This window comes from Micropterus dolomieu, linkage group LG17 (assembly GCF_021292245.1).
Source record: "Micropterus dolomieu isolate WLL.071019.BEF.003 ecotype Adirondacks linkage group LG17, ASM2129224v1, whole genome shotgun sequence".
Classification (NCBI taxonomy): Eukaryota; Metazoa; Chordata; class Actinopteri; order Centrarchiformes; family Centrarchidae; genus Micropterus; species Micropterus dolomieu.
In genome coordinates, this window is record NC_060166.1 from 36,917,413 (window position 1) to 36,941,425 (window position 24,013).

The following is a 24,013-nucleotide window of genomic DNA, read 5'->3' on the forward strand; positions in this document are numbered from 1 at the left end:
GCTACAGTAGCTAAAGACTGATCTACCAAGGTGCGGAGCCGGACTTCTAAATCACTGAGCCTCGCCTCCATGTCTATAAATAAACTACACTTATTACATGTACCATTACCGCTAAAGGAGGCAGAGGAGTAACTGAACATCTGACACACCGAGCAGGAGAAAGTAGGAGAGAGAGAGGGAGAAGGAGACGCCATCGCTAGCTGCTAAGCTAAAGTCGCTAGCTGCTAAGCTAAAGTACTGTAGCGTCAGCTACCAAAACTTTTGAACAACTATGAGATTGAACAGCAGTCACTAAAAGATGGAAAGAACTGTGAGTGCTTAGGCAGAATTACTGTAAAGAATAAGTGTTTAGCGAACAGTTGGCCGCTGTAATCAAACAAATGTAACTGTTATTTAGCGAGAGCAACACAACACGGTACCAACACACAAGCACCGGAAACGGAAATGAGTCGACACGCTTACCGCAATACGTCAGCCAACTTGTCTGCTCTTACAAAGTTACAAAGGTTATTCTCCCATTCAGCACCACGTATCTGTCTGAGACCGTCTTCAGCGCCTTGTAACCATAAACACAAAGGCCCGTAACAGGCTGAGGAGGACTTTAGGCTGAGGAGGACTTTAGGCTGGCTGTCACTAGCATCATACCTGAAATTCCATTTCTCCCTCAGGTATGCTTTGATTCAAGTAAAACAGGCTGGGGATGTTAAAATATTTCCTGGTTACCAGTCACGGGATCCCACGCCCAGCCCATCTCTCCCATATTCAACTACAAATACCACCACGTTAGTTCAGCCACGCCAAAGATTTAGGACCAATACACCTGAAGTATCGGATTCTGCTCTAATAACGTAGGACGATTAACGGTGGGTGGATCTCAGAATTAACTGCTTTTATTAAATTAACTTTTTACTTTAAATTTATGGGATTAAAACGTTGATTTGTCTTCACTGGCGCTTCTCAGCAGCGAGTTTCGTGTGTATGCAGTTATACCGTCAGTGGGCACTGCTCCGTGGGAATAACGTTAACACTTCATATAAAAAACTGGCTGCTTGGAAAAAAAATAAGAGAGGAAGCTGGTAAGTTAAGAAATTGCGTGTCTGTTATTTGATTCCAGCTGTCGTTTTTGCCCTTTACTGTGAAAGAAGTTAGTTAGCATAACACAGGCCTGCTCGAGCCGAACTCCGTTCAGAAAACACACATTTTAAAAGTTATCGTCTTATAATCTTGCTGTCAGACCTGGAAAAAGCACGGATTCATGTGTTTAACTAACCGGTATCATTATGTCGTTATTTCGGCATTAGTTTGATCACAGCAAACTGTTTATTTAGGGTTCACACAGCTGTAGAGAACCGGGTTGTGCAGTCTGTGGTTGTATGAGGACACTCGGCCAGTTGAGGTCATTATAATAATTTTTTACCAGGCTCACCCTGAACCGAGTCTCTGTAGACTCTGCAGAGTTTGTCTAATAAATAAAAGTCCAAGAGTCTCTGAATCAAGTCAGGTTTTTGACTTTAGAAGCGGAAACGCTCACCTGCGAAGTCTTTTCTCCGGGTTTGGATCCTTCAGGGTTTGTAGGACTTAGTATTTCAGACGGAGGCCCTTCTCTACGGATCCACATACTCATCACAGGAGGACTGAGACACGGTGACTCTGCAGCCTCGGTCATGTGTTTAAAATAATCCCGCAGTTCTTCACCTCTTTGTGATATAAAGTGCTGCTTTATAGTGCTGCTGCTACTTTAGCTTCTGCTGCTTCTTTTTTTGCTTCTTCTGCTGCTTCTTCTTCTGCTTCTTCTTCTGGCTTTCCGGCAGACTGGATGCCTTACGCCGTAGTGCTGCCTCTCACAGTTCAGTCTCAGTATCGTTTTATGGCGTCCCCATTCTCAGAGAGGTAACCCTGTTGCAGATATAAAGTCCATGATTGCTTCCACGATCCTCGACTGGTTCTCATGAGGAATTGTCTCTCAGGGTCACTGTCTGTATTCCAGCTCCTGGTAGCTGCGAGTAAAGTTGATCCCTCTGCCTTTTGTACTGTTGACATTCCATAAACACACGTTTAACAGTCTGTTGTTGTTTGCAGGTTCTACAGAGTCCGTGCTGCCCCGTCTGCCACCTCATTCTCTTCCACCCCAACATGTGCAGGCACACAAAGAAACTCCACTGACCCTCCAGCCAAATCGACTCTATGCAACAGAACCATCAGCTCTGCAAACAGGTCTGGCCGTGCTCCCCGATTGCTTCCTCTTCCACTGTAGTGCCCATGTAATAGCTAAAATCTCTGTTGTATACACCGATACCCTCTCAGACAGTCGCCTGAGCTTTACAAATTCATATTGTGGGATATAAAGTTTGTGGATCTTGGGATCCACCTGTATAGATCTGTGGATAAGACCCCCAGTGATTTTCCAGTCTTTGTTTTACCATATGTGTATATACCTTGGTGTTTTCTGTTGTCCATTATACTGAAGTCTATTTCTGCTGTGGGCAACTGACCAGTGAACTTGCGGGGTCACCCCCTGCCTCCCTCAGTCCCAGTTCCTCCACCTTTCTACTGATGTTAAATATAAAACATTCCTTCCTCCTTTCCCCTGACTCCCACTCCCATGCATTAAGTAGTACTGTTTTTGTCCGGTCTAGACCTTACCGTTGCCCTGTAGATCATCAGTTGAGTATCTCTGCCTGCACCCCATGTTCTACCGGAGAGGGAACACACTTACTCACTTTTTCACACTCAATCTGGATCTATAGAAAGACTCCCATGTCCAAGGTACATGTGGTGAACAACTTAAAGTCCTGACCCTTCTGGACATATGTTAAAGCATCACACACTTACCTTCCGGTGGCCCCGTACCCAAGAGGCTGGAGGCCCCTAGTGAGATGAGTTACATGGCAGTGTTTTCTTGAAATTACGATACTCCTTTTTAGCATTTTATGCTAACACAACATAATGAGAATATAAACACTTCATGTAACTTCAGCAGTACTTGAAGAGAAGGTGATTATGTAAAAATATAAGGCGTAAAAATACAACGTAAGGAATATAAAAATGAGAGAATATAAGACACAAGACAAACACTTGTAATTATGCAAAATGTGAAATTTTATTACATTTGCAAAGACTAATGATTCAAAAATTACAATTTCAAAAATAACTAAGACACTAGGAAATGATTGAGATTAAACTTCACTTTCACTTGCTGTAACCGTCTGCTTACATGAAGACGTTCCCAGGAAACCGTCTCTTGGTGTGAGACATTGTCTGGTGAGACGCTCCGCGCCAGTCCAGGCTGTTGGATTCGTTATCATGATGGGCTTGTAGATTTTCTGCTCCGTTCCGAGACGTGTTCCAGAATCGGGTTGTGGAGCTCAGCTGCAATCAGGAGTCTGCGCAGGATGTTTTATTCTCTGTCCCGTTTCTGTGTCTGACGCTCTTCTTGTTTTAAACAGTTTCAGGGTCCGACTCCTCCCTTCGTGCTCGCAGGCTGCCTGCTGGTGAAAGAGGCGGAGGCAGCGGAGCAGCAGCAGCAGCATCATCATGGAGATCTTCAGCATCATGGAGATCTTTGTGCTCCTGTTGGTCCTTCTGTCTGCACCAGTTTCAGGTAAAGACGAGCTTTTATTGTGACTCATTCATGTAGACAGGAAAGACTTTGGAGCAGAGTTAGAAAATAACTTTGGAGAGATTTCTCCACAGTGAAGAAAGGAGGAGATGTCTGAGTGTTTCTCCGTTTCCTAAAGTCAGTGATGGTTCACTGGGACCTGGTTCATTCTCAGGCAGATAGGTTGTTATTATTATAGGTAATTAAGTCAATATTATTTATTTAATAATTTTTCGGGTCATTTTTTCCACAGACACATGGGCAAAGTCAAGAGGGAATAATGGTAAGTAAAAAAAATGCTGTCTTTAATGTGTGCAGATGTAACTCGTCCTTCATTCCAACAAGAAACTGCAGAGCTGCTCTTTTTTTATTAAACTATTCCACTTAACAAAACAGGAAACACAGCAACAGCACAGTCCATGGCAACTTGTCTCAGATCTCACCGGAAACACTAAAATAATGAGGTCATTTCAAAGCTTTTGGTAGAGATGATTTGTTTTGTGTACGTCTATGCAACACGGAGCTGAACAGAGTGAATATTGGTTCTACATTTAAAAATATGCTGTTCTTAAAAGCAATTTCAAGCCTGTTTTGGGGTTATGGCTACTAGATAAAGGATTTATCTTGTGTCTTGTTTCAGAAAAGTTAATTTGCGACCCGAAGCACGAAGCAGCAGTCGGAGACAATGTGACTTTGGACTTCCACCTTAAACCCGAGCGTGATGTGACGAGGGAACTAGTCGAGTGGAGATTCAGAAGCTCTGCTCTTGTCCTCGTTTACAGAAGCCAAGATTTTTCTCCCAACAATCAGGAAAAACAGTTCAGTGGCAGAGCGTCTCTTGACGACAGCGGCGATCTATCCAAAGGAAAACTTCCAGTAAAGATTTTATCGGTTAGCAAAGAAGATGCTGGAATATACAGCTGTTCTATTGGAAAGAGAGAAGACAAAGTTTCCAACAGTATGGAGCTCATTATTTGTAAGTAGTGCAGTGTAACTCGTATGACTGCTTGACATCTATCTGTAAACACAGCAACACCACTGCGAATTCAAAACAGTACTACAGTAACTTTAGTATCCAGCTGCCAGGAAGTTATCGTGAAATTCTCAGTAACCCTTTTACAGTAAATGCACACAAAATCCACAAAACAAAGGATATGCGACTCAAAAGCCAACTACGGGTTTTCTTTCACACTTCCAAAAAGAAAGTTTAGGTTCAGTTCAGGAATAGCAACAAAATAAACCAACGCACCTTCAAGTAAAAGGGGAAAAAAAAAAAATAGTTTATGCAGTTATGGAGCCAGTTTGAGCACTTCTGAGTGAATATTAATGATAATAACTTTACATGTTTTCTTGTGCTGAAACAAAGAACACGAGAGACGTAAATAAAGTTAAATAAAAACATTTTTAAACAATTTACGGTGCAATAATCACTTACCTCATGTTGAAAGCCAGTTTAAATCATAACAGAGCTGAAATCCTTCATGGTCTCGTCTTTTCTGAATACTTAACACCTTTTTGTCTTTTCTCAGCAGCTGATGCAGATCGGCAAGTCAAGAACAAATCCCAGAAACTAAACGTAAGTATGTGTAATGTGCAAGAATTACACTGAAGGTAAGTACTATTACAGGTTAGGTATCAGAAAGCTAATTGTTCTGATATTTCGGTTAGACCAGTGTGCAGTGAGACAAGCAGACAGTTTTCATAAGACAGACTGCTCATCCAATAAACACTGTGCAGCAGAAGTTGGTGAGGAAAATGGATGCATGTTAACTTAGAAGCCCAGACTGAGAACAGATCTTGACATCTTTGTTCTTTCAGGTCACTTCTTTTGGAGTGGGATTGGTTACATCTACATTCCTGTATTCACTTTGGTAGTGAGGAAAAGACCGGTACGTCACGCGTTCCTCCACCCCTCGCAGACCCTATCATGCGGAAGAAAGTCGCATAATGAAGTACCTCTTGAATACTGCTGCGTTTATATACTGTGTTTATGTTTCTGTGCTGGAGTTCTTTTAAGAACTATGAGGTTTTATCCAGATTATTATTAAATTTTTTAAATTTTAATAAGAGTGTGTTTATTCATCTAGTGTGTTGAGCTTAATACTTCAATATGTTCTGATGTTAATATATGGATGTTACTCATGGACGTGTTAGGGACGTTAGGCTGCTGTATGAATGAGCACATTAGAGATATAATGATAGTAATTATAATTATATATACACATACATATATGGCTGGTCTGGCAGTATACTCAGGAAAGATTGTGAAAATGGACAGATTTAGCCGGAGTAGTGGCTTAATTGAATATTGAACATATTTCTCTGGTTTTTCCATGGTTTGAATTTGGTCCGTGTTCCATTTAATCTGGCAAACCAAAAACGAAATAATGAATCAATATTTTGTTTTTCTGTATGTACAAAAAATTGAAAACTGATGTTTGTTTCGGTCTGGGTATCTCTGGATAATCCGTAATTCGTTTGTAATTATAAAACTAAAATATAATTTATCTGTTTTTTTTTGTTTCAAAACGAAAAACCAAATAACCGTTTTTTGGTGTCAGAATCAAAAAACGAAAAACCAATTAAAAACGGCCCGTTTCTCGTTTTTGGCGATTCATTTTATTGTTTCTTTTTGAACAAAGAATGAAGAGAGTCTGTGAACTTCAGTCAATTCGTTTTTCGTTATAAACCAAAAACGGAAGTCAGGTGATCTATTCCTTTTATGGAAGCGACAGTAACCCGTAAAACCTTCAAAATAAAAGTAGCCCATGTACTAAAACTAAATTAAATAACATTTTTAGTAGGTTATAAAACTAAACTAAATCTGGGTGTGTGGAAAAAAAACACTTTAGCTAACTGAAATAAAAACAATAACTAATATAATAATACCTGTTGGGGAGAATTAAACATTTGTAAGACTGTTGGTGACCTGTAACTTCAGATTAAGACAAGTGAACTAATGTTATATGTAGCTTAGGACAGCAGTTAGCCTGTTTATTTAAGTTTCTATTATTTAATTCATGTTTTAGTTTTTTAACATATTTACAGGCCTTCTTGCTGTGTGGGAGCTCCACCAGCAGAGGTCACTCTGCCCCCTTCTGTGGCGCCAACAGGCAACAAGCTTTTGACCTTTTGACTTGTGTTTCTATCACAGAGAAGGCTGCACTGCGACCAGAGGAAGCTGATCACTGAGTCTGAAAGGGTGTGCAGAACTTCACCTGCCTTCCAGCTTCTCTTTCTGTGGAGCTGCTAAAAACTCTCATCTACTGTTATGTGTCAAAACAAAACTCTTCCAAAACAAATCTGTGGAGTTGTAAAATTTCCTTTGCTATTTTCCCCAGTGTAAAATACTTGTTAGTTAAGTAAATATTTTAATGCAGCTATGTAGGCCTACTAATGTGTGAAACCTGGTGAGCATTAATGAGAGTTAATCCACCGGGGGGCTGTAACAAAGAGAGGCTATTAAAGCAAAGTGTTTAAATCTTTACACATTTGAACTGTTTTAGGAACTTTACTATTCTTCATTCAATCTAATGTTTGATTTCTGTTTTAAAATGTATCTGTGGTTCCTTTTCAGACCATTTGATATTTTTAATATAAGATAAAGAGGTTCAAAATATATTTTTTACAATCAATGTCAATCTTATCATAAAATTATATATTGTCTCTTTTTCATAAATAAAACCTCTGTAGTTTTGTTGGTTACACAATATTTGTTATTGACTGACTGGACAGCAGGAGGAGCTGTGACTGCTGGCAATTTCTCCTTTATCTGTGAAACCGTTTTAAACTGCGGGTTCACGTTGAACCTGCCACTTTTATTAATCTGGAAAGACCAGAAGGAATCGCACATTCCTCAGGTGTAACTGGAATTCATTATTTCAAGAGAAATTCTGTATCCGAGAATAAAAGTCCATTTTTATTTAGTCAGTGTGTCACCAACACTTTATCATTTAATGAGTTTGTTTTTAAACCTAATATCTTTATTACACCTCACAGCAAGAAGGTCGTGGGTTCAAACCCCGGTTGCCCCGTGTTCTCCCCGGGTCTGTGTGGGTTCTCTGTCCAGGGATTGGCTCCAGTCCCCCACGACCCTGTACGCAGGATAAGCGTCGACGATGGATGGATCTTTATTATTGCAAATTAAACATTTCTGGGGAGAAAAGTTGTGTTTGGAAATAATGAACCAGGATAATAATAAAACAGAGCAACAGGCATCTGATTTATGTCAAAACTGTCCAGAATAAAGAGACGAATGGCCACTAAAGTTAAAAAGCTATTTCCTATGGATTTAAGTTTTATAATTTAACTTTGTGTTTACTGACAAGTTTCATAAATCCATCCTTCGGTTTGAGCCGTTTCAGAAACAGTGAAAGATGACATTTATTGTGATGTGTGCCCATAAATTACATTTATTCATTTAGCTGATTTACTATACATGTCAGAGGTCGCTCGCTACCCCCATCTGCCATAAATAATTGCACCTCTTTATCTTCTATTAAAAATATTATCTATAATAATATAAGATCTTAGATTTATTGATCCAAAGTCAACGAAATGATTCTCCATGGTTTAATTTCAACGTTTCCCACACTGATCACTAAACTGTTTCACTCCTCCTGAGCTGTCGTCCTTCCTCTGATTGATCAGCTGATCAGGTTGAGGAGCGGCCTAATATTTTTTATAAAACAGATATTTCAAACAATAAAAAGAAAAGAAAATAGATCACCCTGCTCGTCTATAACAACAATAAAAATAATAACACCAATCATATCACATATCAACATCTCTGGCTTCAACAGGTGGTATTTTACTCTCTGTCGGTATCAGTATCACTGTCAGGGTTCAGGTTTTCAGTTTAATTAAATGATACCCAGCTCTAAAGTGAGTAACATTACGGACAGCTTTGTTCCTCAGGAGTTTAACTCCAACAGCACGCCAGCGTACCAACAGAAAAACAAAACCCCGGGTTTTATTATGTCTTAGTGGGGTATTGCAATAAATACTTGTGAATGATGATGTTTTTGACGCCTCACGGCAGTTTAACGTCACTTTCTGTGTAACCTGTGTGGAAAGATAGAGGTGCGTCCTCCCCCTAAAGTCTTTGAGCAGTAAACTTAATTTATGCACAAATTTATATGAAGGTAAACAAAATGAAGGTGTATATAACAGAATATAATGCAGGAATGAGCAGCTTGTTGTTTTAACTTAAGTAACTTTTTGGGACAAAGCACATTTGTTTCTTATTTCAGTTGCATTGCATATTTCCTTCTTGTTTCATTTGTTATTTAACATTTCTAGTTGCTGTTTTTCCAGAACGTTTTTAAAAAAAGCTTTCAAAAAGTGATGGAGACATTCTGATTCTGACCTGTCCCCAGCGTCCCCAGTGAAAATGACACCTATCTGTCAATACTTTTAAATGTCCCGCCCCATCCAGGCTGTGGACATTGACTCTTATCAAACATGTAAAGTCTGGTGCAGATGTGACCATGTACTCTGAAGTTACAACAACTTCCTGTTTCATGGCGAATCATCGATTTTCGCCGCCATGCCACGGCCACGCCCTTCGATGAAAACTCACAAATAACACAACTTTTCATCGTCAGTGCCTTTAGACAGAACAGCAAAAATTTGAAGTCAATCAGATTAATTCTGTAGGAGGAGTTCGTTAAAGTACGGAGCCTGTAACTGGCAAAAACATGACCATTAAATCCAAAATGGCCGACTCCCTGTTGGGTTTAGGGCTTCACACCCAGAGGCTTTTTTTTGTAGGTATGGACTTGATGCAGCTGCCACAAAAATGCTGTACATTTCGGTGAAACGTGGCCCCGGGGCTGCTGGTGAGACATCCTGCCACGCTGTGAAAAAACATGTCGTGAAATCTTTTTTTTTGTGCATAGTTTGGTGAGTTTTTTAGCAGGTTTAAGAAACCAAAAATGCTCTTCATCTGCAGAAAGAAAGAAGGACAGATAAAATAAAAGGCAGGACTTGGTGTTCTGTCCATGAAGACCATTGTGTCCCTGCATCAGGACACCTGAGGGCTGATCTAAGGTCAGCATCATCGTTACATCAGGGACACGTTCCACAGACAGTGAAGAGCGGCTGCTCTGTCTGCGTAGGTTTCCTCTCTCACTCCTAAGACGACGTTCATCATCAAGCTTCCTGCTGACTGCTTGATGGAAAACCACAACAATACGAGTAGAACAGAAAGAGGAAGGAGGTGGGTTTTACTTGGTGTAACTGGTAAACGTTGGTCTCAGATGACCAAGAATTAAAATGGAGGAACCATCTCTGCCGTGGCTGCTGGGTCAGTAAAAATCTACTCTATCTGTGATAAAGTACCAACAGAACAATAACACGTTCATTACAGCAAGAGTTCATTTAAATTGTTAACAGTGTGAAGCTATTTGAACTGTAGAAAAGTTTTAAAGTTTAACCTTCAGGTCGTTTCTGTACTTCAACCGCTCCTCTGATTTTCCTTCCTGCTGTCCTGGCAAGGGTTTTTTAGAAAACTTTGAATGTGTCCTAAATAAATATAATTTATTTCCATCTCTCAGATCAGCGTGTGGCTGCGCTCTCTCTCTGTGATCTTTAAGGTTTAGCTGTGAAGCTTTAAGGTTTTCATGTGTTTTAAGAACTGCAGATGTCTCGTTGCTTTTAAAACTTCAAACCAAACGTGTGATTTCTCTTCAGTTCTGACTTCACTGCTGAGCTGCACAACCAACCAAGGTGAGCGAACGTCCATCTTCACAGTGTTCTTGTTGTACTTCTCCATTAAGTATTTTACGGACTCTTCTTTTATGTCTGATATGATTAAGATGTAAAGGTCCAACTTTATGTTAGGTCTACTGTAATAAAAACATTTGGAGCCGGGAGGAATAATCTGAGAGAAAACTCTGAATTTACCAGATTGAAGTGGTAAATTTATGTGGAATAAATAATCACAAATCTACAAGTAAAGTCTTGAATAATCTCTAAAATTATGGTCAAACATTTATGAGCGAAACTCTCTGAAAAACTGTTTTTATTTTTAAATGAACCGCATCGCTTCACTTCACCTCTGCTGTGTTTTATGCACGTAGTGGAAAATTATTCTGGGCGCTCGGATTCAGTCAGCAAAGAGGAAATAATCCTGATTTCAAACACCAGATTAACATTCAGAAGTGATTTGGAGTTTAGTTTTTGTACCACTTCCATCTAGGTTTTCTTGGATTATTAACCCCAGCCGGCTTTGGACAACGTGAATTAGTCGGTCTAAATATGTGAACAGATGGGCTACATCTCAGAAACTGACCCGTTAATGAATTCAGATCTGCTCCCTGAATCACAGCTCGGCTGCAGGGCGGCTGTCTGAACGTGATGCTGCTGTGTTAAAACTTCATGTCAGCTGCAGCCCAGAGGAACAAGTCAGGAAATATTTGACCAGGTGGTGTTTATTAATACGTCTCATTACCACAGAGAGCAGTTGTGGTGGGTAGCCCACAGCGTAACCTGGAGTTAACCACAAAGATAACTAGCTTGCAGCAGTTTAGAGATGCAGCGTAAACCACTCTGACAGCGGACCTCGGGTAAAACCTGTCCCCCTTTCATAGTACGGGTTCGTCAGGATGTTACACCTGAATTTACCTGCATAAGACAGGTACCTGCTTGGTAGTTCAGGCCTCTGTTCTGCACAGCGTGATGCAGCAGCTACCAGAGGAGCGGAAACAGAATGAAATATAATCCAGACTCCTGTAGCCACATCTTTGAAAACATTTGTTTAATTTAACATTCGTTTAATTCAGAGTTCTGAAACTGGACATCAGTTCAGCAGAAGTGACAGTTTGAAAGTAGATGAACATGTTCTCTGTAACCACGTCTCCTCCTCCCATCAGCCTCTCTGACTGCGAGTCCCAGCAGCTCTCAGCTGTTCAGAGGAAACTCTGTCTCTCTGAGCTGTGAGGACGGCGGCGGCGCTGCTGGATGGACGCTGAAGAGGAACTCAAGTGAAGGAGGACGGTCTCAGTGTGGAACTTACTGGGGAAGACCAGAGGGCTCCACCTGTCACATCAGCTTCATCCTCACATCGGACAGCGGAGTGTACTGGTGCGAGTCCAGCGACGGAGAAACCAGTAACACCGTCAACATCACCGTCACCGGTAAAGTCAGACAGGATTAACAGGCCTGATGAGGGGCAACGACGCACACTGAGTCAGTGATACTCACCGTTTCACTTTGGAGAAATCAAAACCAAGATTTAATCAGAAAAGACGAAGCTAACAAACACTGGGAGGATAGATCGCGTTCAGTCAGGCCTTATGAATCTACCCAAACATTCAGATGGCAGCGTTCACCGAGAGTCTGGAGGCTCAGAAGAGGAGGAGAACTAAAGCTGAAACTGAGGCCCCGCCCACACCGCTGAGACCTTTTGCCGCGTTTGCTCCTCCCGTCCAGACTAAAACGGCAAAAAACGCTGCCGACCCCGTTTTATGTTTCAAAGACGGGCCAAAAACGGAGGACTTTAGAAACGATGACGCAGGCGCTCGCGCTCGGCTCTCTGATTGGGTAAAATATAATAACAAATATCTGCCTACACTCGTACTGCGCATGTCGCCGTTTCCTTTCTGCCGTCACAGTACTGTGTTACATACAGTAACAGTCCCAGCTCCTTATTGGTGCATGCAAATAAAAACAAACCTCTTCGTCTGTAATTGTTTATTCTTTCGCCAACTCTTCTGTAAATAGGAAGAGACCGTCTGCTTCCTGTTTACACCGGCACGCGCACACCCTGCGCACTTGTACAGCCAGTGGCGGTGCGTTTTCAGTCGTTTTAATGTAGACGGGGCTCAACTTTTAATTGTCCGTTTGTAAACTAAAACGAAGCAGCGGGCCTGAGACAGATCTCAGCGCTGACGGCAGGAGAGCAGACAGTTTGACCGCCTCCTGCTATATTTGGATAAGATATTTATTGTAAGGGAGTAAAGCAGAACGAACAACAGAAATGGGCCAATGGGTTCTGTGGAAATCAAAAAAGGAATATAACCAGTAGAGACCCTCAAAAGGAGGATTACTAGTCGAACTACTCGGAAAAATAAAAAGGTCAAAGTTTTTAAAACTGAAACCCAGAGCGCTCAGCAGCCTTTAACCCAGTGTTTCTAGATAAGAGAGAAAACTACTGTGTGCAAAGGGTGTCAGCGTTGAGACTCAAACACTAGCCCACCTCCGCACATTTACACTGATAACCAGCCCGCCTACAGAAAGGTCGAAACCACAAGAGCCCAGAACGCTCGGAGCAAGATCCAGCAGCGTGAGAAACACAAATGGGCGAGCTATTCCAGGGGCGAGTTCAATCTCAAGATGGTGATGGCACGCCGCACCAAACAGAGTCACCGTCATAGGGAAAACAGGAAAAAAGCAACATGTGACCTCTTTAATGTTTTAGCCACAATCTGTAGCACTTTTTTGTGAACATGAACTTAAAGTAGAGGTGAGTCATACTGTGTTCGTACGACAAACAGCAAGTTCACACACACGTCATCCTCACAGACACGATGGCAGATGTGTTGTCAGAGTGATCCAGATGTTATTTTCACTCCTGTTTTGTCTCTTTAAGTTCAGCTTGGTGTTGAGATTTTAGAATGACACTCACACTTCAAAGGTTCTGGGCAGAACAATCTAATTAAATCTAAATTAATCCTGAATCAATTATTGTAAACTGAATGAATTAAGGTACAATTAGATCATCCTGTTCTCACTCCCAGGTCGTCACATATGGACTCATGGTCAAGACGCGCTGGTGTCAGTTTGTAACGCACAGGGGAGCCCCTTAGTGTCATAAGCCACCGATATACTTGCTTTTAATATAAGATATATTTTAATAAAGTATATCTTAACCACATGTTTGTGTATCCTGCGTTCTTCTGGAGCGCTTTTTGTCTGCAAGATGCAATGCAGCACATGTACGTGGGGGCAGCAGGTCAGCAGCAATCTCCTGTTCGAGCCCAGGTGGTGGCGGTTTGCTGTTGGTTTGCCAACCGCCATTAAACGCAGAAGAAGAAGAAGAAGGTTGGCAGCAGACTGGAGAAAGGAGATTTATGGCGGGATATTTAGAGTAAGACTCCTGGAGCTAGTCCGCGATTACCGACATCATTATGATGATCCTAACCTCCTCGTGTCGCTGTGTTTGGTTTGTGTACGATGTGCAAAGATCCGGTCCTGATCTGCCCCCTAGTGTTTGTGTCGCCGCTGCTTGTCAACACCTACGCACTTTTAAAAGCAAGAATATCAGGGGCTATAGTCCAACGCACTGGGGGAAGCCCTGTAGCGTCACTTCTTAACGGTGTAGGATATTTAACAGTGTAAGGGGTGGTGATGACGCAATGGATAAGACACATGCCTTTGGTGTGAGAGACCCGGGTTCAATCCCCCACCATTGTGTCCCTGAGCAAGACACTTAACCCCTCGTTGCTCCAGAGCCTCTAACATGTATAGCAATTATAAGTCGCTTTGGATAAAAGGGTCAGCTAAAATCAAAGTTAGAATGTTAACAAATCAGAAGATGCAAAAGAAAGTTATGGTCTTGAAAAAAAATATAGAGTCCTCAATGACCGAGTACAAATGCGGACTCGGGATTTTATTTCAAGCCCACAACTTTGGGAATATCATTAAATTGCTTTTGCATTGTCCGTTTTATTTGTCAACATCCGAACTTTGCTTGGATGTAAAACGTGTTGCTTCACATGCAACGAAGAACCCTAATTAAACATGTGTTGTTCCCGTTAACGACTGCCCCCCCTCCCCCCGATGGTCAGCGTGGAAAATGAGAGTTGAATAAAGATGCTTATGCTGATTTCAGCTCTTAGTGTTTGTTTGTGGGTGTTTTAATGGGAATGTGGATCTTTCAGATCAATCTGAGAAGTACCTGTGATCTCGTTCCACAGTTTATTGTGTGTCATGTAATGTGGGGAACTGGTCTTGGTCTCGATAAATTCTGGTCTTGGTCTTGACTTGGTCTCGGTTTGGGCGGTCTCAACTACAACACTAGTACCCGGGGCGTTACAAAGCGACGACAAGGGGTGTGACCAAACGTCTGTATGTGACGAGCTGGGCGTGAGAATGTGTTGATTAGACTTGTACTGATCTGTAGATTACTGCTGCAGTAATATACGGTTCTCCTGCCCCCCCTAACTCCCCTCACATCAGTAACAGCAACAATAAAACTGAAATCGACTGTACAACAGAAGTTCTGGCTCCCCTGTGTGGGTGTGAATGGATGTTTGTGTCTGTGTTGAGGTGGACCGGTGATCCTGCAGAGTCCAGTCCTCCCTGTGATGGAGGGGGACAACGTCACTCTGCACTGTGGAACCAGGACCCCTCCCTCCGACCTGCCAGCTGCTTTCTACAAAGACGGCTCCCTCATCAGGACTGAGCCTACAGGTCACATGACCATCCGTCACGTCTCCAGGGCTGACGAAGGCCTCTACAGGTGTGACATCAGCGGTCAGGGAGCGTCTCCGCCCAGCTGGATCTCTGTCACAGGTGAGGAGGTCACGTTTGATTTCAGGACTTACTTCCTCCAGAGGTTCACGTGACCAGGTGGGATTCTCTACACAGGGGAACCTACAACCTCAGCCACGCCCACCTCTGCAGCCCCGCCCCCTCCCTCAGCCCAGCTCCACCTGATGTTCTCACTGGTCTGCCACCTGATGGTGATCTGTCTTTACTGCATCTCCACCGTCCTCATGGTGTCTTTATATCGACACAGGCCCGCAGGTAACTGAGACGTCCGCTGTCCTTACAATCGCTCAGTCAATCAATCAATCAATCGATCAGTCAGTCAATCGATCAGTCAGTCAGTGGTGTTGATGACTGACAGTTTGTTTTCTTTCTAACCAGCTTGGACTGCAGGAAATTATGTGCCTGTCTCCATAGTGATGACCCCGCCCACCCAGGCTGAGCAGCGACTGGATGAGGACCACGCTGATGTCATCACTGCCGTCACTACAGAATATCACTTCTGAGCTGATCCGGTGCGTTCGATGTCTTCTCGTTCTTAAAGGAAGCTGAAGTGTTCGAGTCATCAGCTGATAAACCATCACAAACCTCAGAGGACCCAGAACGCTTCCCTGAGGGACTCCTCCTGTTGGAGGTGATGTTGAAGTCAGACTTCAGCTGCAGCGACAGGCTCAGCTCTGACCTGATACTGAGAGCAGCTCTGAGAGAGCAGGGATCAGGTTTAGTGAAGCCTGATCACGCTGACTCAGCTGGACTGGATACAGGGCTCCTGGACAAACGGACAGAACTGGCGACATGTTTTTGGTCCAAATGAAACTGATCGTTATAAAGTTCTGGTCTGAGTTGTTGTTGTTGTACATGTTTGTTTGGTTAAAATGTTTTAGAACATGGCAACGCTTTGACTTTATTATTTACTACTTTTAACAACCAGTTCTCGCTCCCAAGTCGTCACATATGGATGCATGGTCAAGTCCGGTTGGCCCCTTAGCGCCCTTTGAGCCCCTTAGCATCCGGGGGAAGCCCCGTAGCGTCGTTTTTTTTAACGCTACAAGCAGGTGTATAATGCGTGACAGTAAAGTCTGAGTAAGGAGGTGGTTGGGGGGGGGGGACTTTCAAGCAGGAGACCGGTGTTTGTCAACAGTAAATATTTATTTGTTACATAAGTTGCGTAACTTAACTCACGGAAGAGATGTTGTTTTAAGCCAAACCATGATGCCTTACACGTAACCAAATCACAATGTTAACTAGCACTTTTATTTTGAAAGTCTAACCAGACGTTGCATATTTACTGTTGCTAACTTGACCGTAGAGCCTTAAACGTCGAAAACGAAGCTAAAGAGATCAGGGTGTTAAAAAGCAACGCCAAGGCGTCTGACCAAATGTCCACATGTAGCGAGTTGGCAGTGAGGATGTGTTTTAATAACGCAAACACAGTCAACCAGTAATTAAAGACATCTGTGTGGGTCATGCATTAAAAGTGTTAGAGCGTTATATCTCCTCTGAGACGTAGCTTATTTTATTTTACTCTCACATGAATCATCTTATTAATGATATGAAATAAACACGTTTTGCAAAGAAATGTCTCATTTTCTGAAAAGTTTTGAGTTTAACTGACGACATTTTTCATTATTCTCATCGTTTTAAAGACTTTAGTGAGAAAAAAAAAAGCAATCAAGTTAACTCTCGTCTTCTTTGATCACTGAGGACGGTGAGCTGAAGGCGACAGAAGTAGAAACTAATCATCGCGCGTCACTTCATCGTTCTTTGGCAAAATGTTAAAACACAAACTTCTCTGTTAAAAAAAAAAAGAAGAACTCAGAAGCAGCTGTGGGAACGTTTAGAGTCACGTGAGAGGGATGTTCTCTACAGCACCAGGCGTTAAACATGACCGCTCAGTGCTCAGCCAATCAAATCACAGCTACTGACTGGTGCCGTTGATATCTGGTCTCGCCATGGTGTCCCAGATCCAGTTCAGGAAGTTCCCCAGTCGGGTATAAACTCCGTACTTCCCCTTTTCGGCGCATTTCTCCCCCCAGCTGACCACCCCGGTCAGGAACCAGGTATCTCTGTAGTTCACCACGAAGGGCCCTCCGCTGTCCCCGCTGCAGGCGTCGATGCTGGCCTCCAGGTAACCTGCGCAGAACATGTTGTCTGTGATCACCTGCAGGGCGAGACGACACGTCAGAGACGGGCATCACTTGGTAATCCTCAATTTCCAAATGTGTTCACATTTCTGGGCATTTTAACATTTTCCTGACTAACGTTTGGGGCAGAGAAGAAGACCGTTTATGTAACCAGCTACTTGATTACACTGACAAAAAGTTTTACATGCAGAACAAGTTTTACTATTTGATACCTGTATGTATTGTTTTAATTTCATACTTTGCCTTTTAGTTTATGCTTTACCATTTACAGTGTGAGCTTCCTGTTGTCATTCCGCTGCTACTCGTGAAGTCGGGGTACAAATTTTTTCAAGTAGGAAGTAGGAAATGCGACTTCAGGTGGCGTTCATGGTACTTTTTCTAGTTGGAGGTCGGAAATTCCTGAGTTCCGAGTTGCCTGGAAGGCAGCATTAGATCAGGGGTGTGACGATACGCTTAGCTCACGAGACGTGACGATGCAAAATTCTGGGTTCATGAGAAAGTGATGAGAAAATATTTGAACACGATTTTGAAGAAATATTCAGTGCTGGATGTCGTGTTGGAATTCTTCATTCTGGAGAATTTTTCTGCACCGATTTATGCTAAAAAATGACTTTATTTATGTAAAAGAAAAAAGTTCAGGTGAGAAATTAAAAATAAAGGCATATAACAGAATAGGATGCAACAATCAGCCGCTTGAGCCATTTAAAAAAGTGGTGTGGACATGTCCCCAGCGTCCCCCAGTGTAAAAGACATCTTTGCACATGATGGTCTTTAAAGGCCGATTACAAAAAGAAACCAGCAGAACCTTAATGCAGAGAAACTGGAGATTTGAATAAATAAACGAATTGTGAAATGTTTGTATTAAATAAGAACCGAACACACGATCTGTCGCTCAGCTGTCGTCAGCGCCTCCTGCAGGTGGAGCAGCTGAGTGAACATGCGGATCTGATCACCTGTTCAGTGGATGCGGTGCAGTCTCGGAAGCGGATCACAGGGAGCGCCACCTTCCTGAGGAAGCGGGAGGATCTGCCCAGGTACTGAGTGGCCCCCCAGCCCGTCACCACGCCCCGGTTACCCTCCTGAACACACAAACACAAACTGTCAGCTCTGATCTCAGGTCCGTCCTGAACAGAATCAGCGTTATGAATAAAGTTACCTGCAGCAGGTAGCTGGAGAGGTGGGGGTCGGGGAGGCAAACGGGGATGGCGGTGGGGCCCCTGACGACGGGCTGAGCGAGGTACAGCAGAGCGATGTCGCTGTCGAAGGTGAAGGAGTGGAAGTGAGGGTGAACGAAGACCTTCTGGACCTTTATTAACTGCTCACCTGGATCAGGACGCTGCTTATCAAAGTCTCCTGCACACAGAGAGAGAGGGGGGTCAGGGCCCGGGACATGATCCTGTACAGCACCAGCCGGACCGGCCTGCTGCCTGTTAGGGTCTCCTTACAGACCGAACACAGAGGTCTCTCAGGTCTGTTACTCGCTGGGAGGAACTAAATCCTGTCTGATGCTGGTTTCTGTAACGACACTGACGCAGCTCAGAGCTAAAGACGTAGAAATACTCTGTTCTGTCCAGCCCGGGTTACTTTAGTAAAAGTTCAAATGTATTAGCATCAAAATATACTTACAGTACCAAAAGTACAAGTACTCATTTCAGATAATATTACTGGATCACACTTGTTGTTGCAGCTTCACCTGGAATAACACATCATCATTTACCAGCTGGGTAAACTGAGTTAATAATCTGAATCTGCAAAGTCTCAAGCAAAAACATTTCTGTCTGAAATGTGTAGAAGTAGAAAGAAAATGGAAATACTGAAGTTAAAAAACAAGAACCAAAACATTTTAGTATTTGTACACGAGTACAGTAATTACTTTCCACCACTGCTGATTGGTGAATTCGACTCCATCCTCAACGTCTCTATTTCAATTCCTCATCTGAGGAGCTCAAGAAACGAGGAAGAGGAAGCCCGTTAGCAGAATAGAAAGCACCTGCAGAAGGACTGTCCTGGTGTTGTCAGGTAGTTTACAGAAGAAGGACACGTCCTCACCTATGTTAACGTGGTCTGCAGTCTCCTCGAAGCAGTGAGCAGCAGTGACCACCCAACGGTCAGAGACCAGAGTCCCCCCACAGAAACCATAACCATCAGACCTGCAGATCCGAACCTGAACACACACAACAGATAAACAACGAGCTGAAAGTCACTATGAAGCTGCAGATTCACCAGCAGAGACTCCACCGCTGTTACTTCATACGTCAATACCATAAAAACATCTTTAGATTAATGCTTTTTAATTCACCTGCCACGGACTCCCTCCTGGTTTCTCAAGGACTCCGCCCACGATGCGAGGTGTCACCTCCTCCATCAGCTCGGTCTTATTCCTTCCTCTCCGTCCAGGCGTTGCATTTGCTGTCACCACCTCTTCTGCTGTCTCTGTTAAGTTGAGTATAGGCTCCCAGCTGTCTGTGCTGTTGGCGTCCAACACGGCGTCCGTCTCCGCGGTGGCGTTGTCCTGCTCAGAGGGACTCCACAGAGAGCGACCTTGGTACAGAAACTCACTCTGCTGACGACCGCAGGGGAACGACACTGGACAGGAAGAAGGAAAGATCTTAACACCTCGACTGTACACAGGAAGTCTCACAGTTCAGACTGACTTTTATTCTGGCGTTATGTCTTGTCTTGGTCTCTCATCCAGCAGGGAGTCCCAGCTATTTAACCTCTGTTGGGGTCGTTATCAAGGTGATGACACGTCTTAGACTTCGTCGCAAAAGAGGTCAAATGTGAGTGTTTGTTCACAGCATTGTAGGTGGGGGATAAGTGGTGTCTCCTCCTCCCCTGTTTAGAGACGGTTTCTCTATTTTGGTGTAAATGGCTTCTTGGACTCCTCTTTCAAACCACCTGTCCTACCAACAAGTGTCCATGCACAAGAAAAGGAGCACTATCACCTGAAGGGGGCACTTACGGCCTGTGGATACCCTAAACGGACCTTTGCGAAAACGGATCCAGGAAGAACACCGACACTACGGGGGATGAAGGAAAGAAAATCAAACGCAACAACACTGTGATTCCAATACGTGTCTGCAGTCTCAGAGAAACTCTGGAGGATTTTCAACAAACATCACATCCACGGGTTTTTTAAATCCAGGGACACGCTAAGACAGATACCGGTCCACCCCCGAAGACCCAAACACAAGAAAAGCAAGGTACACAAACGCATGGCTCAACACAGAAGGGCCAACTCCTCAGGTCAAGACTCTGCAGTTTACTTACAGGACAAGGACAGAGGACACATTTCAAGTTGGCCTTGACTTTAACCTTCGTTGGATCTTTAAGGACATCAATGTATGATTCTGACCGAGAGGACGGATGGTTGGAAAGAGCAGTTAAAAAAAGACATTTACACCAGAGAGACCATCTCTCAACAGTGAAGGAGGTCTGAGACACCACTTACACCTACAATGCTCTGCATTCATCTCGTCCCAGGAGGTTGAACAAAAATTCGGCCTCGGGCGACTCTAACGAACATAATAACAAGTCGTTACAGCAGCCAGGAGCTCTAACGAACCAGTGGTGTCGTCACCTGGGTAACGCCCCCACAGAGGTTAAGCAGTCGGGACTCCCTGCGGTCAGTCAGAACCGAAGAAGTCAGTACAGTACTATCAGTAGTTGCAGTAGTTATCTTAGTAACACGAGTTCTGTGAGGGGTACCGGTCTGCGAGCATCTGCGTCCATCGGGCTCCAGTTTGTATCCGTCAGCGCAGCCACACTGGACCCCGGCTCCACCCGGCAGGTCTCTGCAGTACTGCAAACAGCCGCCGTTTCTGTAGCGACACTCCAACACCTCTACACACAACACAAACACAAGTACACACAGACCTCAGTCAGCAGAACGAGCCTCCACGCCGAGGAACTGGACTTTTAACAGACTGAATGTTTTCAGTGCTGAGAAATACTTCAAGATAAACACGTAGTACCTCCATGTTGTTTCTCTACCTCAGAGTTCTGGTTCAGGTTCATAATACTGCCGATACTACTGCACCTAATACTGCTGATACTACTGTAACTAGTCCACAGAATACTGCTGATACTACTCCACATAAAACTGCCAATACTACTGTAAATACTCCACAGAATACTGCCGATAATACTGTACATAATACTGCTAATACTACTCCACATAAAACTGCCAATACTACTGTAACTACTCCACAGTATACTGCTGATAATACTGTACATAATACTGCTAATACTACTCCACATAAAACTGCCAATACTACTGTAACTACTCCACAGAATACTGCTAATACTACTGTAACTACTCCACAGAATACTGCTAATACTACTGTAACTACTCCACAGAATACTGCTAATACTACTGTAACTACTCCACATAAAACTGCCAATACTACTGTAATTACTTCACAGAATACTGCTAATACTACTGTAACTACTCCACAGAATACTGCTGATACTACTCCAGAGTATACTGCTGATAATACTGTACATAATACTGCTAATACTACTGTAACTATTCCACATAATACTGCTAATACTACTGTAACTACTGCACATAATACTGCCAATACTACTGTAACTACTCCACAGAATACTGCTGATACTACTCCACAGTATACTGCTGATAATACTGTACATAATACTGCTAATACTACTCTAACTACTCCACAGAATACTGCTAATACTACTCTAACTACTCCACAGAATACTGCTAATACTACTGTAACTACTCCACATAAAACTGCCAATACTACTGTAACTACTCCACAGAATACTGCTAATACTACTGTAACTACTCCACAGAATACTGCTGATAATACTGTACATAATACTGCTAATACTACTCTAACTACTCCACAGAATACTGCTAATACTACTGTAACTACTCTACATAATACTGCTAATACTACTCTAACTACTACACAGAATACTGCTAATACTACTGTAACTACTCTACATAATACTGCTAATACTACTGTAACTACTCTACATAATATTGCTAATACTACTCTAACTACTCCACAGAATACTGCTGATAATACTCTACATAATACTGCTAATACTACTCTAACTACTACACAGAATACTGCTAATACTACTGTAACTACTTTACATAATACTGCTAATACTACTCTAACTACTCCACAGAATACTGCTAATACTACTGTAACTACTCTACATAATACTGCTAATACTACTCTAACTACTCCACATAATACTGCTAATACTACTCTAACTACTCCACAGAATACTGCTAATACTACTGTAACTACTCCACAGAATACTGCTAATACTACTCTAACTACTCTACATAATATTGCTAATACTACTCTAACTACTCCACAGAATACTACTAATACTACTGTAACTACTCCACAGAATACTGCTAATACTACTCTAACTACTCTACATAATATTGCTAATACTACTCTAACTACTCCACAGAATACTGCTAATACTACTGTAACTACTCTACATAATATTGCTAATACTACTCTAACTACTCCACAGAATACTGCTGATAATACTGTACATAATACTGCTAATACTACTCTAACTACTCCACAGAATACTGCTAATACTACTGTAACTACTCTACATAATACTGCTAATACTACTCTAACTACTCCACAGAATACTGCTAATACTACTGTAACTACTCTACATAATACTGCTAATACTACTCTAACTACTCCACAGAATACTGCTAATACTACTGTAACTACTCTACATAATATTGCTAATACTAGTCTAACTACTCCACAGAATACTGCTAATACTACTATAACTACTCTACATAATACTGCTAATACTACTGTAACTACTCTACATAATATTGCTAATACTACTCTAACTACTCCACAGAATACTGCTGATAATACTGTACATAATACTGCTAATACTACTCTAACTACTCCACAGAATACTGCTAATACTACTGTAACTACTCTACATAATACTGCTAATACTACTGTAACTACTCTACATAATACTGCTAATACTACTGTAACTACTCTACATAATACTGCTAATACTACTGTAACTACTCCACATAATACTGCTAATACTACTGGAACTGGTCCACAGAATACTGCTGATAATACTGCACATAATACTGCTAATACTACTGTAACTACTCCACAGAATACTGCTGATACTACTCCACAATATACTGCTGATAATACTGTACATAATACTGCTAATACTACTGTAACTATTCCACATAAAACTGCCAATACTACTGTAATTACTCCACAGAATACTGCTAATACTTCTCTAACTAGTCCACAGAATACTGCTGATACTACTCCAGAGTATACTGCTGATAATACTGCACATAATACTGCTAATACTACTGTAACTATTCCACATAATACTGCTAATACTACTGTAACTACTCCACAGAATACTGCTGATACTACTGTACATAATACTGCTAATACTACTGTAACTACTCCACAGAATACTGCTGATACTACTGTACATAATACTGCTAATACTACTGTAACTATTCCACATAATACTGCTAATACTACTGTAACTACTCCACAGAATACTGCTGATACTACTGTACATAATACTGCCAATACTACTGTAACTACTCCACAGAATACTGCTGATACTACTGTACATAATACTGCTAATACTACTGTAACTAGTCCACAGAATACTGCTGATACTACTGTACATAATACTGCTAATACTACTGTAACTAGTCCACAGAATACTGCTGATACTGGTACCTGAGTCGCAGGTCTTGCCG

At 42.3% G+C, this 24,013-nt stretch overlaps 3 protein-coding genes and 1 long non-coding RNA gene across 9 annotated transcripts in view; 3 read left to right on the top strand and 1 right to left on the bottom strand.

Annotated features, from left to right (window-relative positions):
* The first annotated feature begins 496 nt into the window (after window positions 1–496).
* LOC123985519 (butyrophilin subfamily 2 member A2-like) lies at window positions 497–7,161 on the top strand. 6 transcript variants are annotated; one of them, XM_046073094.1, is made up of 9 exons: window positions 497–863; window positions 962–1,076; window positions 2,080–2,214; window positions 3,447–3,601; window positions 3,852–3,881; window positions 4,239–4,574; window positions 5,131–5,174; window positions 5,417–5,487; window positions 6,753–7,161. In XM_046073094.1, the coding sequence occupies exons 4-8, from the start codon at window positions 3,535–3,537 to the stop codon at window positions 5,471–5,473; spliced, it is 534 nt and encodes a 177-aa protein (XP_045929050.1). In that variant the 5' UTR covers window positions 497–863; window positions 962–1,076; window positions 2,080–2,214; window positions 3,447–3,534; the 3' UTR covers window positions 5,474–5,487; window positions 6,753–7,161. The 6 variants fall into 6 exon arrangements, with proteins under 6 accessions (XP_045929050.1, XP_045929047.1, XP_045929049.1 ...); XM_046073091.1 differs by having other exon boundaries at window positions 498–863; window positions 5,128–5,174; window positions 6,753–7,155; XM_046073093.1 differs by lacking the exon at window positions 6,753–7,161 and having other exon boundaries at window positions 500–863; window positions 5,417–5,662.
* A 2,175-nt stretch (window positions 7,162–9,336) lies between these two features.
* LOC123985521 lies at window positions 9,337–11,553 on the top strand. Its single transcript, XR_006828697.1, has 3 exons — window positions 9,337–9,818; window positions 10,292–10,327; window positions 11,473–11,553. It is a non-coding gene; the product is annotated as an uncharacterized LOC123985521 (long non-coding RNA).
* Window positions 9,875–15,981, top strand: LOC123985379 (sialoadhesin-like). The gene is made up of 5 exons (XM_046072857.1): window positions 9,875–9,905; window positions 11,473–11,736; window positions 14,870–15,115; window positions 15,191–15,349; window positions 15,473–15,981. Exons 1-5 carry the CDS (start codon window positions 9,875–9,877, stop codon window positions 15,595–15,597), a joined length of 825 nt encoding a protein of 274 aa, XP_045928813.1. The 3' UTR covers window positions 15,598–15,981.
* Window positions 15,982–16,169: 188 nt separating this feature from the next.
* The window catches only part of LOC123985520 (coagulation factor X), a 13,410-nt gene continuing 5,566 nt past the window's right edge, over window positions 16,170–24,013 (bottom strand). Inside the window, exons 6-10 of the mRNA XM_046073096.1 lie at window positions 19,535–19,821; window positions 19,285–19,399; window positions 18,392–18,588; window positions 18,189–18,314; window positions 16,170–17,252 (exon numbers count right to left, since the gene is read on the bottom strand). Coding sequence (XP_045929052.1) covers window positions 17,010–17,252; window positions 18,189–18,314; window positions 18,392–18,588; window positions 19,285–19,399; window positions 19,535–19,821 — 968 coding nt within the window. The 3' untranslated portion in view covers window positions 16,170–17,009. The remainder of the gene's footprint in view (window positions 17,253–18,188; window positions 18,315–18,391; window positions 18,589–19,284; window positions 19,400–19,534; window positions 19,822–24,013) is intronic.

Excerpts from the sequence above, each read along its gene's own strand:
- LOC123985519 (XM_046073091.1), top strand. The coding sequence starts at position 3,535 with ATGGAGATCTTCAGCATCATGGAGATCTTTGTGCTCCTGTTGGTCCTT. Across the intron at positions 3,602-3,851 it reads TCTGTCTGCACCAGTTTCAG|ACACATGGGCAAAGTCAAGA; the intron begins GTAAAGACGAGC and ends TTTTTTCCACAG. Across the intron at positions 4,575-5,127 it reads CAGTATGGAGCTCATTATTT|CAGCTGATGCAGATCGGCAA; the intron begins GTAAGTAGTGCA and ends GTCTTTTCTCAG.
- LOC123985379 (XM_046072857.1), top strand. The coding sequence starts at position 9,875 with ATGGAGGAACCATCTCTGCCGTGGCTGCTGG. Across the intron at positions 11,737-14,869 it reads CGTCAACATCACCGTCACCG|GTGGACCGGTGATCCTGCAG; the intron begins GTAAAGTCAGAC and ends GTCTGTGTTGAG. Across the intron at positions 15,350-15,472 it reads ATATCGACACAGGCCCGCAG|CTTGGACTGCAGGAAATTAT; the intron begins GTAACTGAGACG and ends CTTTCTAACCAG.